The sequence below is a fragment of the Ptychodera flava genome, chromosome 21 (assembly GCF_041260155.1).
Source record: "Ptychodera flava strain L36383 chromosome 21, AS_Pfla_20210202, whole genome shotgun sequence".
NCBI classification, from domain to species: Eukaryota; Metazoa; Hemichordata; class Enteropneusta; family Ptychoderidae; genus Ptychodera; species Ptychodera flava.
The window spans coordinates 13,507,419-13,523,472 of record NC_091948.1 but is presented as its reverse complement, the minus strand read 5'-3'; the positions used below and the strand labels follow the sequence as shown (position 1 = coordinate 13,523,472).

Genomic DNA, 16,054 nt, shown 5'->3' with positions numbered 1-16,054 from the left:
GCGGTCGATTCGTGTACCTTACAAGGCTAACATACCAAATGTATTAGTTTCCATTATGACATAAGAACAGAAAACTATTTTTGCAAATTTTGAGCGCGTAAATTTAGAAAGTCTTGTCAAGATTGCTTTGATGAATGTATGCATATTAATAATATGACTGCTAAGCCATTCACGGAACCACCTCTATTCAGTGGAGAGTAGAAAGAGACATAAAAAACAACTTTACCAAATGAAAGTTTCAGCTAATAATCTTTTTGTCTTCTATTTAGCCTATAGTCGCTTAATTTAATTTGACATGATTGACAGCCAAGTCGTCGTGATCAATTTAAAAGGACCTCGCTCATTTATTCTAGCCAACCAATACTTACATCCAATATGTAAAATGGCAGACACGCCTCTTTTACCATATATGGTAATTTTAATGTCTCTATTTAAGCCTTGATCATAGTTTAACACCGACCGAGACGACCAGAGGTCGAGGTGCGTTTCTTTCTCTAGGAAAGCCCTATATTTGGCAAAGCGAAAAGAAAGAAATGTCTCTTTGCATGGAAATGGCAATTTTCACCCGCCAGGCCTAGGAGCATGTGGCTATTAAATCAAGTGTGCATGGTCATTTGACCGATGTTCCAAAAATACGACCGATGTTCCAAAAATACATCTGGCTAAAACAGGTCATGTAGCCAGCCTTCATAATACCTGAATGAAGTCAGATCTGGTGACACTTGTTGAAGGTTTCCAGAAAATATTAAAGATATTTTTGCGATAAATGAAATTGTACTTGAATTTTTACTTTTCTTGTGGTTGAAGAATTTCGAAACAAAGCCAAAAACAAAGCCTAAGCCAATCACGGCAATAAGGATGTGGCCATGTTTTCACAGAATGAAACATATTTTTTCAGTACTTTTTACAATCAAATCGTGCTAAGAGTGTCACTTCTTTCTGTCGAAAACCAGGTTTCCTTATCTACCCGTTTATGAATCCAATGTAATTTGTCACAGCGGACGCAGATTTGTCATGACAAAAAGATAGATAGGAACGCGAACAAAAAAGATAGGAACGCGAACAATTTCTCAACAAAAATGCATTTATCGGGCAATTTTCATGACTGAGGATGCGTGGAACATAGAGCCGTAAGAATGAATTGTGCACGTTAATGGAAAAATATATTTGAATCAGCCATTGATGTTAGCTCGACACAGCTCCCAGGTCGCTGACATCTCATCTCAAGAATTGAAAAATGTCATGAAGGTGAACTCCGCTTGTGAAATTATTCTGCAGTAGTGTATTGAACCATAGACAGTAGAGGGGGAAAGCTAATGTCTATGATTGAACGCTCGGGTATTATAGTTGCATTGATTGATGGTATACGGTATTAAAAATGATTTTCCCACGCGCAATAAAAATCCGACCATAGACCGAAGTGCAGCACTGCAACAATCCAGAGTTGGCTTGACTAATTTGAGTCATTCAACCCAGTTCTGTTTTTATCGAGCTGTTTGCTCATCTCGAAACCCTTAAATAACACAAAAAAATCATTTGATTTATATTTCAGTAAGTGTTCAGAAGAGAGATTAGTATGCGTCAGTTAGGCGCTGTGTAGTTTGCAACGCTGAGTGGATCCGACATGTAACCTAGCTATATATCTATGCCAAGCAGCTGTTTTCAATGACGTGTATATGTGCTACTGCTGATTTTAGAACCGTCTTTTGTTCATCTTGGTGTCAAATCATGGTATATCGAACGTGCTTGACAGCCTTGAAGAACTGCTGCGATGCTAAAACCCAATAGCGGGGACATCTTATCACTGCATACAGTGTATGCCGTCATGTGACGACTATTGCGGTCAACGTTGGATTCCAGTGTTGTGGCGTCGTCCAGAGCTAAACCGAGACAGTTTTATTAAGTATGAGTCGTCAATCATAACCACCCAGTGCGTTCTCACTGACGGCAATATTGCCTTGCATACATCCCTACAGGTGATAATGGATTGTAAGCTGGCTGATCAAGCCATTTATGATCAGTCCCTTTCCTAATTTTCAATCTTCTTCGTTTTCATAAAAAGCCCGGTTCTTAAGCGAGGCGTGCTTGTTCGTTTTATGTTAGCTTCAGGTCTCCTGAAATTCTTTGAAACTTTTCTTTAATTTTTGATGAGTGATACCCAGAAATCCTTGAAAATTAATTTCAATGGAACAACCGTACTGATTCATAATATATCAGACTACTATGTAAAACTTCCAACAAATGAAACGTATCTCGTATGTGTACAGGTTTGTACGGTATTTGTTGGGGGAGAAATTAATTTCAAACTTGTATAAGTGTATGGACCACAGAGTCTCAATTGGAACGAGATGTCACTCCAGGCCGGTATTTGTTATAAACAAGGGTACACATAACATACATGCATTATCAAGCTTTCCGAATATGGAAGCTGTCATACCCTTGAGACAAGTAAATATGCGGAAGTTTTTGCTGGTATTTTCGGCTATCTGAACATATCTTAATCGATGGAAATTCAGCTGACGACATTGTCACTCACGACCCAGATTTGGCCAATTCTCAGTGAACAACCACCACGACATCGTCATATGTGTAATCGTCATATTATACAGAGATTTAAATAGCCAACGCTCTCGCAGGGTGTAACGCAAACGAAAAGTGGTGATGTGGCGCCACACCTACCGGGGTCGACCTATTATTAGCCGCAGCTTGATTACGTCCCCGATCACGAAAGTGCGGGAACGGTACATTGCACAGTTTGTGATTAATTGAATAATGATCTGTATCTTTTTTTTCAATACGACAGAACAAGTTTCATTGAACATTCTGTACAGTGAAAATGTGTATTTTTCGTACATTTGTTCCGGTCAATAATATTGACCTAACATTAATTGAACGTATGCTGCTGCGAGTTTCATTTTTATGGAAATCAGATTTTTGGCATGATGAATAAACCCAACAAAAAAGCGAAAACATGTACCCACTTGTCCTCACTAGCAACAACACACATTATCTTCATTATTTTTGCAAGCGTTCCAGTGCGATTGACGCAATTTTTTGTTACTATTGAACGCGCAAACAACTGTTGTGCATTTCATCGACTATAGGATCAGGCGTTGTAAAAATAAAATCCAGCTTTTCTGTCCGATATTGAGTACGGATCCATAAAAACCATATGTGATACTTTCGTTACGAGCACGGCAAATTAATCGCTCGTTCGGTGTGAGCCAACCTTGTGTGTTCGATGAAAAGGTAGATTTAGCATCATAAAATAGACATTTGAAAAAAATATATTGTTAGATTATTATGTTATCCGCCATATGGCATTTCGAGAACTTTTATCAAAACACTATAATTTTAACACCGAGGTAACAACAAATGTTACAAATTTGAAGCAAATATTTCTCCGAGATAAATCGGGATTTGTAAAATATACAATTGCAACTCATTTTCCTCTCTGTTTTTCACTGGAATCTATTAAAACAAGAAATGAGCAAGGAGTTGACGTTTGCATAATCTCTGGGTGATAAATGAATGAGAGACACGCTATAAAGCTTAGGGCTTTTACGAAGCGAAAAACAACTGGATTATCTTGTTGTTTGGTGATTTAGCGTCCATCGCGAGCTGAGGTTTATCCGATATGCCCGACAAGACGTATCCCAAACGTCTATGGCATTGTTTCGTTACAACGCTGCAGTACACAGAGTACAGTATACATGTATGTCAGAAAAGGAAGCTGACGCTATTTATACTATTTGAGAACGGCACTGGACTTCAAGCGATGAATGTTGGATTCGCTGAAAACAATACAAGAGATTGGCAGTCATAATATCTGTTCAGTGGTACCATGGAAAACATGCTCATTAAACGAGCTAGAATGAGCACATGCAACCTGAATACACACAAATCATTATGTCTCGTAATAACCATACGCCTTCCGCAAATAGTGTTTGATTATGCCAATTATCACACCCTGTCTTTACTCTGTAGTAACGCTATGAATTTTGACAATCGCTACCTGATTTTGTCTTAACAATTTGACGAACCACAAAAAACACCAAGGTTCAAATTCAATACGCGCAAATAAACCGGAAGAACGAAATTGCGGTCATTTGAGGTTTCCTGTCACAACAGCAAAGGCTTACTTCCTTAGCAAGAACGCAAGGCGGCGGAGTCACCGTTTCGGGTTTGTAGCCATCTTTGTGTCGGGTCGACGTTGACTATGTCGCATAAACGCGTTCATGCAATTCTACAAACCCTTTATGGTGTGAAAATGCCTTCACTTTGTCGACCAACGAAATATCCATTCTGAGTGTTTGAATGAGCGTCACCATGACTACAGCCTCATTTTGTTGGCGAGTAGCAAAAGTCCCTATTGCAAGGTTTGTGTGTAAAAGAAGCTAAGTCGCCGCACAGCCAGTCGGTAGCTTATCGCAAAATTGGCAGCTATGTTATTATTGTAGCAGATGTAATCTGCCAGAGCATTTTGATCGCGATTATTTAGGAACACATTGGCAGCTCGGGTATTACTTCAATCCTTGGTAAATTATGTTCTAATGGACTATATCTGAAGAGTCTGAGTGCCTCCAGCTCTGCGTTTCACGGCCGTTTTCTCCGTCTTCTGCGAGGGATAGATCCTTAACAGCTTGGGCGATTTTGGGACTTTCCGGTGTTTCTCGTGTACTGTGACTCGGGTTCTACGATACCCCCTTGTCATTTCTACCATTTTCGGGGGAAGGGGAGGGGGGGGGTTCAGGTTGATAGAACTGCATATTAATCCTGACTGCTCACGGATACCAACTGCGATGTGCCTCGCGTACTCGTCGAGTTGACGCGGTAAATTCTAACAGGTTGCTTGAACTTCTGTCGATGTACGCTACTAAAACTTTCACGGTGCAAACTGTGGGCAGACAAAAGCATCCAAGCCTATCAACTGGCTTATCAGCGGCGAGAAACTTTAATTTCCATTTGGGCAGATTTAATCATCCTAAATGAGCCCCTGAGAAATTTAATCATTTTCATCTGCACAGCGTATCAATATATATATCTTAATTTACAAGATCAATATGCATTATATCGTTACGGGGTTAAATGTTTTATGCGACCCCGATAAGCCCCAGGCACAAGTGTATACAGGCTACGCACAGTTACAGCATGTGACGGTGCATTTTATTTGGTAAATTCAAAACATTGCCAAGGTCAAGTTAACCTGTAACTGCCTCTATTTGAGTATTCCGTTAATGGGACTTTATCTCCTTCAAATGCAGTGAAATTCTGAATAATTTTTCAAGGCGGTGCATATTTTATGAGGAGGGCAAAAACCGTATGATTAGATTTTCCTATTTTGTATTCACGTCGGGTTTTCGGCTTTTCAAAGAAAACGCGACATGTTTGCCAATTGATGCGTTATGAGACTGGGATTGTGTCATAATACACATCCTGTAGCTACGGAATGTTTGGTTTGTACTTGTCATGTTGGGTTTGTAGTTGTAATATCGAGGCACAGTTGAGTCGGGTAATTGGCCTTTATTGAGCTGTACGGGCGTTAGAGATCTGGAGTGTTCATCTCGGGGCGTCCGGATGTTCAGCGCCGCCGGAATCCGAGTCCGTCGAAAACGTTCATCGAATTGCACATGGGCCAAACTTACAGAGGACTAGTCACGGTTTTTTGAAATTGACAATATAACATAAGAAACAGCACGTGTTCCGGCTCACAATGGAACTGTGAAAGCCGATGAGCCCAAAACCACGGCTCCTGGGTATAACAAGACGATGAAAATTTTGCAGTCTTGCTGGCTAGGTGGAACATGCGAGTACAATCGAATAAAATTCACAAAGCGCTAAAAACCCAACTTGCATGCGGATTGTCTGCATCTCTATAAGGTGTGCAAATGAAACTCGTGAACTTTGTTAAAAAAACCCACCCTGGGTGCCTGACGTAGTCTTTAGAAGCTATAGCCATTAACTCGAAGTAATGGGCGTCCTCATGGCATCATTTGTACTATCATAAACGTAAATACGGATGCAAATGTGCTAGCTACGGTCTCCATAAAATTGTTAAATTAAAACTGACTCGTATACCGAATCTGAACAATGGCTGTCATTCTAATAACCAAGTAACCGCTTATACGGTCAAGACCTTTTCATAAACTCGCCCATTTCTGTCCACTCCTTCTCTGTCAAATCTAAGGGACAAGGGAATATATCAAAGTGAAATTCTTGCAGGCTCATTTCCTTGTTTAAGGACACTGTCAAACACGTCTTGAAGAACATTTGGTGTGTAGCACAATGCCTAAATGGTCTTCATCATCTTAGGTCATCTAAAAACAGCACCGGTAAATGATATTAAAGGAGACATAATATTCACCTCAAGAACGTCAGACACTGTTTTTGTCATTTTTTGACTTTATTATAACATCAACTGACATAAGAGTACTTGTCAATCGCCTCAGTTTGATCCATTCATTATACACAATATGGCACAAAAAAATCTTCACAGTATCTTTGCCAAAGGCCCGACTCGGATACCAAGACTGCGCGATGAAAACATCATGTTACTAATATGTATCGTCTCGGAAGCTTTTCGCTAATTCATAGTAGGTTTGCTGAAACTCGTTCGCATTGAATCATTTTCTGACTGCCAATCAGCTGTAGAGAATAGCCCTAGTTTTAGACTCCATGATGCCTGCTAATAATGTAAATCTACCTATCAGACGTAACCTTTCGAGCCGCTGCACACTGCACGGAAAACTTGCATTATGAATATGTATTATGTACTCTATTGTCAGAGTCACTCAGCAAAAATGCGTACTGCACTACTGATAATTCTGGTCATGCAATTAAAATGCATGTACGCATTTGGTATCACTGACTCTCGCATTCATACCTTGGGATTTGAACGGTAGGATTTTAAGATCGAAAATCAACTATAGGTGCGGACACCTTGGGATTTAAAGCGAGGGCGTCGTCAGTTTTTATGCAGTGGAATGAGAGCTGTTTACTTTGCACGCCGCTCCGTTATTGGTGCTGATGGCATGAAGTGAAACCCAGCAACATAATGTTATCAGATACTCAGATATCTAGGCGAAAAATCCGCCAGAATTAATTATTTTCGAGCGAAAAAGTCGAGGTATTTATGAGTGTGTAACTTAAGCGACAAGCTTCTACGTCAGGTAAAAGCACGGCATGACTTGGTTTGGTGTTCTCCATTTGAAATTAAAAGTAAATATCTGTCGTTCTCGGCGCGCTATCAAGCGAAATGGGCCTGCTGACAAGTGTTCCTGGGGTGAAGTACTCGCATAAATGGATGGCTGTAGTGATCGGAACAGTCATAAAAAAGTTTTGACCTTCGATCGTCTGGTCAATGGAACACTCAAAAGGGACTCGCATCACGAAGAACGACTCTTTCAAGAGTAATATTAATTTTGTTTTTTTCCCAAATTGAGTTCACACACAGTCGCGTGATCGTATACTACAGATTGCAGACATTTGCTCGTTCGTCTTGTTAGCAAGTCGAGAAGGAGAAAAGGTCGCAAATGAAAGACTGTAAAAATACACAATGTCATTATTAGTACACACATCACTCAGATGCCTGCAGTAAATTACATAAAAATATCTGGTGAAACCAGTCGCTGTTATAATTCACTTTCTTTGGCAAATGAATGCCATTCTTGCAAATTGATTCTACTTTTCACCCTCCATGGAATGGAATGTGATTCGAGCAAAATATAGCTGACTTTAATTTAACCTAGTTAGACTTGGAGTAGATAGCTATCAAATATACGTTTTGATATGCTACACTCAATAAGACGTCTCGTGGAAATCACATCAACTGAGGTTGAAAAATGTGAGTCGCTTGGCACGTCCGCACTCTCGGGCTTCCATCACTGTCAGGTATTTTGCTTTTGTAACAGTGTTTTCGGACCCAACCGTGAAGACAGTCCAGCGGCATCATAACTGAGAAACCTCGCCCGCCTTCATTGCTGTAACTCACTCCGTTGTCAATTTCAACGTTACTTCCAAGTGCAATATGTAGCAGCACTATTCATTGGTGTCTTTCTGCGTACGTTCATTAGTGTGTGCCTAGTAGGGCCCCATCTCTCTGCAGCTCTATGTGTCAACCTGTCTGTCCGACGGACTGACTGAATCAGTGACCGACTGTCTCTTTTTCTGTCTGTATATATCTCCCTCTATCTTTCCTTCGATCCAGGTATCTTGATGTCAATAGGTATATGGCACACCGCAAATTATTGTTTCACGATATAGTATAAAGCTGGAATCATCACTGTTTTACACGGTCACAAAGAGGCACCCTCTACTTCTGCCTAACGTAATGGTGCTCATTGCCCCTATATATTAGGCTGTGAGACCATGAACCTCTGCCTCCTTTGGCATATATGCAAATCACGTTTTTATTGATATGTAAATACTCAGCCGTAAATTTCTTGTGTAAAGTACAGGGAGATGAATGATTGACGTCATAAGAATCCTCGGTCAGAGTTTGAAATAAGCGAATTTAAAATAAATTGATGTACAAATATTTATATTTGAATGTTATCGATAGGGAATTAAGTAGGTTGTTTACTCATACCTCTAATTCCAGAAGGCATATGCATTCGGGTGATCTACTATGATATTGTACTATGTTTTATTCGCTCGTAGATTGATACACTAGAAAAATTTAGGCTAAAAAGATCCATTGTAAATCGCTGTTGGGGTATGTCAGGGTGTGTCAGAGGGTATATCCCGATAGCGTTCATATTTCAAACACGGATTTCCAACGGTGTTATTATGCTACATAGATTCCCCGGCGATTTGCCAAGTTCGCACTTACAGCAGTCGTTACGTTACAACGATATGAGACGTCATGCTACCAAACACTGCACTTGATAAAGGTTTGTTCATGTACCTCGTGTTTCTTCATGTAAATAACTATCACTATGGATTACGACTCGAAACATTTCTCCAACGAGAGTGTTTCACCGGCGTATGACGTCTCTGTTGCTACCGCATCTCGCGAATATGACATTGCTATGAGATGACTGATCACGGTTCCCTATTACACATTTAACTTCATGACTCTTTGACAAGCTTTGTTGATTGGAGGGACTTTCCATGGCGAATAACATCGCAGTATAAACGAATCAATGTCAGTTTATCAACGGTTTACGGTTAACCCAAATCTATTGCACTACTACCTCAAATATCCTTCGTCAACAGCGTTAGCCATCGATATCAAATCTCCATGTACCTATTTTCGCTATCGAGAAAATTAAAATAATAATAATAATAATATAATAATATTTGGTTCTTATATAGCGCACATATCCACAAGTAGATGTGATCAAGGCGCTTTACAATTATTATTACCCCTGGTCACTGGACCTAATATGATACCACTCAACTCCCTGGGGAGCAGACAACAGCTCACATGTGCAGCCAATAAGCGCAGCAGAGCTAAACGCACACATAACAACCTCTGTCCTACCAGGTACCCATCACTCCTGGTGTGGAGAAGCAATGAGGAATAAAGTGCCTTGCCCAAGGACACAACACCACAGCCATGCGGGGCTCGAACTCACCATCCTTTGATCGTGAGTCCACTGCTCTAGCACTGGCCCATGATGCCTCCTACAAAACTGATTTCCGCCGAAATGTCTTGCTTTTATTTACCTCTTAGGTACAAAGCCATTAAAAATTCAATCGGGCTTGACTCCACCGTATAAGTTACGAGTTCTCTGCTTGTTTCAAACAATAAAGAACGCGAAAGATTATTCCATAGTGAGTGGATGCAATAACCAGTTTCGCGTCTACAGAAAGAAAGTATTGAGCTTGTTTTTCCCTGAGGAGGAAACTAGGCGTCCACTTTAACTTTATCGATTGTATCACAAATTATTCTTACACTATCTTTACAGTTGTAGCATTCTTATCTGTTCTGTGTCAACGGTGCAAGTCAATGAGACTGATAAAGTCTGCGGACTAACAACGTGAAATCGATGTCCATTTGGAAAGTCAACGTCACTGTCATTGTTCGGGTGCGTACACGTTAATCACTGACTCTGTCATTTCCAAGAGAAATTGAATTAAACAAAGGTGGAGATGGTACAATTCAGGGGCAATCGTTGACAATTAAATTCTTCCGCCTACTAAGTGCTCTCCGCAGAGAACAAAAAAGACAAAGAGGTTGATACTAAAAGTTTCCGTTCTTTTCTCAAAGCAAGTCGCTACCACAAGATAAATTATCAACACATTTGACTAAGCGCAGCTGCAAAGAACAGCCATAGCAGCAGCGAAAGTTAACCATAATGAAAAATGCCTCAATCTTTTTCTCTCTATTTAGAGATTTGATGCTCGAATTATATGCATAGCGGACCTCATTCCGATTTTAATTTAGGATTTATTGCTCCCTTTGGTTAAACTAATCCTTAGCAATGCCACGGGACGAGTTCGTGCTCTCGGAAAGAATTACCAGTTTATGCCTCTTATAGTTACGTGAGCGGACATGAGCAGAAACATGGAAGTGCGCATGATCACGATTACAGAAATGTATGTGTGAGTTTAGGGTCGTAGAGGATATAGTTAAATATGTATCGCAAAGCTCCTTCAAACCTACGAATGTGAATGATTTATGGTCATTGAAATCAAATTGTAATGATGTGTATAGATGTTTGGCGCTATCGTCTCCCCATCGACCAGAAAGTTGGAGAGCATAGATCCGTAAACAAACCAATATTACGTGGCTGTGAATTTAAAATGTGGATTGAATATGGAAGGTAAAGCAATACAAAAGTTCGAACGACCCTCAAATTCAGCATACCTGCATTATTATGCCCATTTCTATTTGAAAGCAATAGTGCGTCGGCCATTCAAGAGGACAAAGCCTAGAAGGACACAAAAGCCGCGGCTAACTGCCTTCCACAACAATATGCAGCCACATATTTTTGTAAACAGTCGGAAAACCATCAGAAAGGTACTTTTATGATTACTTTTGCTGCTGGCCTAGATAACGACGAGAAGATGGGTCAATTATTGGCATAAAAAACCGGTTAATGACACTAAGGAGAGAGCAGTCCGACTGAATTTCTCGGCACAGTTCAAAAGCACGTTAAGCTATTTTTTATGTCATCGTTTATATGTCATCGGTTATTCAAGCAACCTGATAAACGAGAGAACAAGTAGAGATCACGTGTACTTTACAATGAGAAGCTGTGCACGAATATATATATATATATATATATATATATATATATATATATATATATATATATATGTATATATATATAATATAAAATATAAATATATATGTATATATGTGTGTGTGTGTGTGTGTATGTGTGTGTGTATGTGTGTGCTGCAAGAATGTTGTCTCATCATTCTTAAATGTGGTAAAGGTTATTGAGCAACTGATATCTTTGGAGCTTGTAAATGGACGACTATTTAAGAGGTAAACTAGGATTCATTCTGGTCAACAAAATATATTTCACGAGCGATCTTGTTTAAAATTATAATTAGTAATTTTAAGCTTTATCTAAATCAAGGCTTCCATGCTTAATACCACACATTTCTACAATGTGGACCTAAAGGTATGGGTTTTTGTGCCCCGGACGTGTGACCGTACAATGCTTTTCGGAAAGCTATTCTGTGGTTTTTCGTCGCGTCGATATGGGTGTGGACAACATTCGTGTGGTGAGAGAACATTGATAGCATTTAAGCCTAAAATAGCCTGCACACCTGACAGCCTCCTTATTGCAGGCATGAACAAACAGACATGCGTAACAGATGCTTGTTGGGTAAACCTTTGACCTCTAAAACTCAGCCAGAAATATGGCAATGACGGAGCAATGAAACTAAATACGATCACGTCGGAAAGGTCATTAATTATTATTACAGATAAAATATATGTATAAAATGACTAAGGTACAGGGGAGATGATATGGGTATATATTTTATATGACAATATATCTATCCCATACATACATACATATATACATGCATGCATACATACATACATACATACATACATACATACATACATACATACATACATACATACATACATACATACATACATACACGCACACTCACAGATATATATATATATATATATATATATATATATATATATATATATATATATATATATATATATAATATATAGGTGTGTGTGTTTACCGACTGTATGCATTCCTTTGTATAGACTGTCAGATAGACATCTCAATTATACGAAATCGTTACTTTTCCCAAGGAAAAATGGCATTTTATGTTCTTTTTTATCGGGTAATGCTCATGGATATTTGCGTGACACTTTCACGAAGCTAGGATGTATTACAATCGACGTGCAGTTCATTAGAGCGATAAAGAGCCTAAAACGTCGGCTTTCCTGTTCGCGCGAGCCCGTTGGGCACGGAAACATTGATCCCCGCGTGCGAAATGCGCATCTTAAAACGATCTCATTTTCTTCTCGTATTTGTCTTTGTCTGTCCCGGGGCTAGGTGTAATCGTACATCCATTTTCTGTGTTTTTATCTTTTCAAACGGTCTCGTAATACCCCTACAATGTTTCCTTCACCACACGGCCCCTCCCCCTCCCGAGCGTCTTCGTGCAGTTCTGATGAGTAGAATCATAGTAATCCCTGCTCTGCTCCATAACTTTACATGTCACACTAGTATACTTTTAACGTCACCTTTTTCGAAAGAAATAACCCAACAAATAATACTGTACGATTAGTTTCTTAAATCCGAAGACATTTTCGACGTGGTCGATGCCAGCTAACCACCCTCGACAAGAGCAACAAAAATGCGAAATCAACGCGTGCAGTCGTTTTGCGCGTGCCCCTTCAGAATCGAGACACATATCCGACTTACACTTAGAATCGAACTGGAAAAGATGGTCATTGAGTCAGAGTTTTGCCTTTGCCTTATCATTTCTGTAAAGCACTTTTGGTGTTGTCGAGTCAGCAATGGTAAATGGGGCGATACTAATGTTACGAAAAACATGTCATGTTCATGAGTTGTCAGATATGAATTCCATTCGGTGAAAATCTCTGTGTTATGGTACGTCTCAATCAGCGACGTGGACAAAAAACGCCCACTTTTGGGGCTGTTTTAAATCGCGTTTGCGTGATCGCATCAGCCATTGACTTCCGTGTTTCTTCAAAAGGAAAATTAAATCTTGGAGAACGTAAAAGAAAATGCTGTCGGTATTCCCAAGTGACTTCGAGATTTCCTAGATGACTGTGTCTCTGTCAGGGTGTGTATGTAGCTGGCTGTCTTACCCATTCTCTGCACAAGTTTTACGGTGAAGAAACATGAAATGGGCGCTTTGCCAGCGTAGGTGACATTATGCGAAGAGTTCAATTGAGTTCTACCCGGCAAATTTAGCAATAAAACTTTCAATGCTATATATAAAGCTAACATCTTGTTATTTGTGATGTGGACACACTCTGTTTGTCTGTCTGTCTTTCTGTCTGTCTCCCTCCCCCCCCCCTCTCTCTCTCTCTCTCTCTCTCTCTCTCTCTCTCTCTCTCTCTCTCTCTCTCTCTCTCTCTCTCTCTCTCTCTCTCTCTCTCTCTCTCTCTCTCTCTCTCTCTCTCTCTCTCTCGTTCCTAATAGTAGCATTTGAAATGCAACCATGCGAGGTCAGTCAGCTGGTCGTCTATTCACGTCACACTGCAGCCTCGTATTCTGGAACGCAGAACAGTAGCAGATGCAAAAGTCATCAATACCCGGCCTTTATAGTTGTATTCTATTTTCAACTCGCTCACACTACCTGTTCAATGCTGGGAAACGGCAGACGCGCCCGAGCATTGTACTTTCTTTCGCCAAAGACCCAATCGTGAATGAAAAGAAATAAAAGAAAATGGGGTCATATATTTTAACCCTGAAAACTAAGCACAAAGAATCATTTGTCCGATGTCGTTTGACTGATACTAAATGTGCGAAACGTTTTACAAGGTGTATAATATCACTCCGAGGGGAGACTTCTGGGAATCACAGAATTTGGTAAAAGTTGAATTACCTATGGTGGTGAGGATTGTGATACAGAAAAAACATCCGGAGGTCCAATCCCACATTAGCGGTGCCGAGGCCTTATACATAGGATCCACATAGTTGTCTATCAATTTCTTGATGTGAATCTTGGTGGCGTTATCCACATCGTAACCGTCCAGAATGTCCGACAAGTTCTTGAATAAGTTTTCCCTCGCGCCATCGAATTCTTTCTGCTGGTTTTTTTGGTTCTCTTGCTCCAGCCCGACGAAGAGCCAGGCACCGCCCACGACGTATGCGATGACGAGGATGGTCAGCACCAGGAACTTACACTTCAGCCCGAAGCGACACCGGCATCTCCTCTTCGTGTTCTCATCCTCCATGCTGAAGTGCTTCCGCCCGTTCCGGTAAAGTGCCCTGTTGATGGAGACGACAGTGTACAGTCAGTGATGAGCGCTCTCTGACAGGAAAACGCAAAAACAGTGATAACGTATTATACTAGCTTACAGTAACACGCGATAAACTAGAACAGGGGAGTGCGTTTACGTTAGTAGACACGTGCCTTTGCGATAATACGTGTTCGGTTGGCGATGCAGAGAGGCCGTCTGCTCCTACAATCACCGGTTACAGGGAAACCGAATGTCGCGGTTTAAGTCTGTCAATGTGCAGCCGCATCCCAGCAGTTTCTGACTGGCTCACGTGCGATGGACGGGGAGGTATTTGAGGCCGTCACTCCGTACAACTATACATCTCTGCACCATGTGCAATATATATGTAAAGGTCTTTGCTTATTCGTAACCAATCAACGCGAAGGGCGCTCAACAATAAATATGACGATTCCGCGCAAAATCGACATGTGCAAGGTTAAGAATGGGCCCACCCATTCCGATCACCAATCTGTTGTATATGCCGGTTGCCATGGAGGCCATCACAACAGGGCAAGAGGATATCCCCGAAGACGATCGAATGAAGCGTCTAAATTTATTTCACAATCGGGAAGACTTGTCTAGATCTGAAAAGCCACAGTTCGTGGCTTTTTTTTCGGATTATCGAAGGTGTAAGTAACATAATGTTCAATTTCAGTCAGCTGAAATTTGATCTGTCTTGACTCAAAGGTTACCCTCTCGCCGATGATTAGCAGGTTTACACATAATCATTTTTTTCAAAAGTCCCATCTTTGCTGATGCTTCCTTCCATTCTTATGCAATTAATGAACGTTCGCCTGGGAGCACAACAGTCAAACGAATCGAACAGTATAACCTGGGGCAGTGTTATGACAGCCTGCTCCCCCGCCTATGACGTGAAAGCACAATAATAGAGAAACTTTCAAACGAAGGCAATGGAAATCATATCAACATTTTACTGAATTCATGAAAGGCGGGTTCATCATACGACGACAATGGGTTAGCGTCATGGTTGTCTTATCTTTGTGTTTTACCCAGACTAATTGATTTCGCTCGACGGAGCGGAGACATCAGAACTCACAGGTAATGTCTATTAATGGTATCAGACGGTTATAGCCTGATACCATCAAATTTCGCCACAATGCACCTATACTCTGTATATGAGTAACAAAAATAGTGGGGCCAAAAACACGAGTTCAAGGTATTAGACACCTCAGGCAGCGGTTCGAATCATCGCAAGAATCGCCGGGAATCGCTAGGGTTTTGGCTCGGGTACATAGACAGAGGTCCCAAAGGAAACCATTTTCGTTCTTTTCGAAAGTGAAGTGTCCACAAATTTTCACTTGCGCTCCTTTTCCTGGTATGCGCGTGTGGAGTACTTCTAAATTCGGTGACTGACCGATTACCTACGTATAAGTGTCCTCCACATGCTTAACGTGTACTTCATCATCAGATGGCACGATTTCAAGCGAGGTGATTTTTTTATTGCAGAGCCAGCACGCATGCGCCCTCTCTTTCACGTTTGAAAGCCGTGTCTGGGGGATTTCAATAACAGACATAATCATTTCTTTCTGCTGTTTGCGTTCAGCATCTAATGATTAAAATTGCAGGGATTTTACTTCAAGGTACTGCGTGCTAAAATAAAACTGCAGGCGGCATTTTTCGCAT

The 16,054-nt window shown here is 40.6% G+C and overlaps 1 protein-coding gene across 5 annotated transcripts in view; it reads right to left on the bottom strand.

Annotated features, from left to right (window-relative positions):
• LOC139121466 (TWiK family of potassium channels protein 18-like) overlaps positions 1-16,054 on the bottom strand; it is a 124,007-nt gene that overhangs the window by 23,705 nt on the left and 84,248 nt on the right. For all 5 annotated transcript variants that reach the window (XM_070686366.1, XM_070686365.1, XM_070686367.1 and 2 more), the window contains exon 2: positions 14,014-14,399. In XM_070686366.1, coding sequence (XP_070542467.1) covers positions 14,014-14,399 — 386 coding nt within the window. The remainder of the gene's footprint in view (positions 1-14,013; positions 14,400-16,054) is intronic.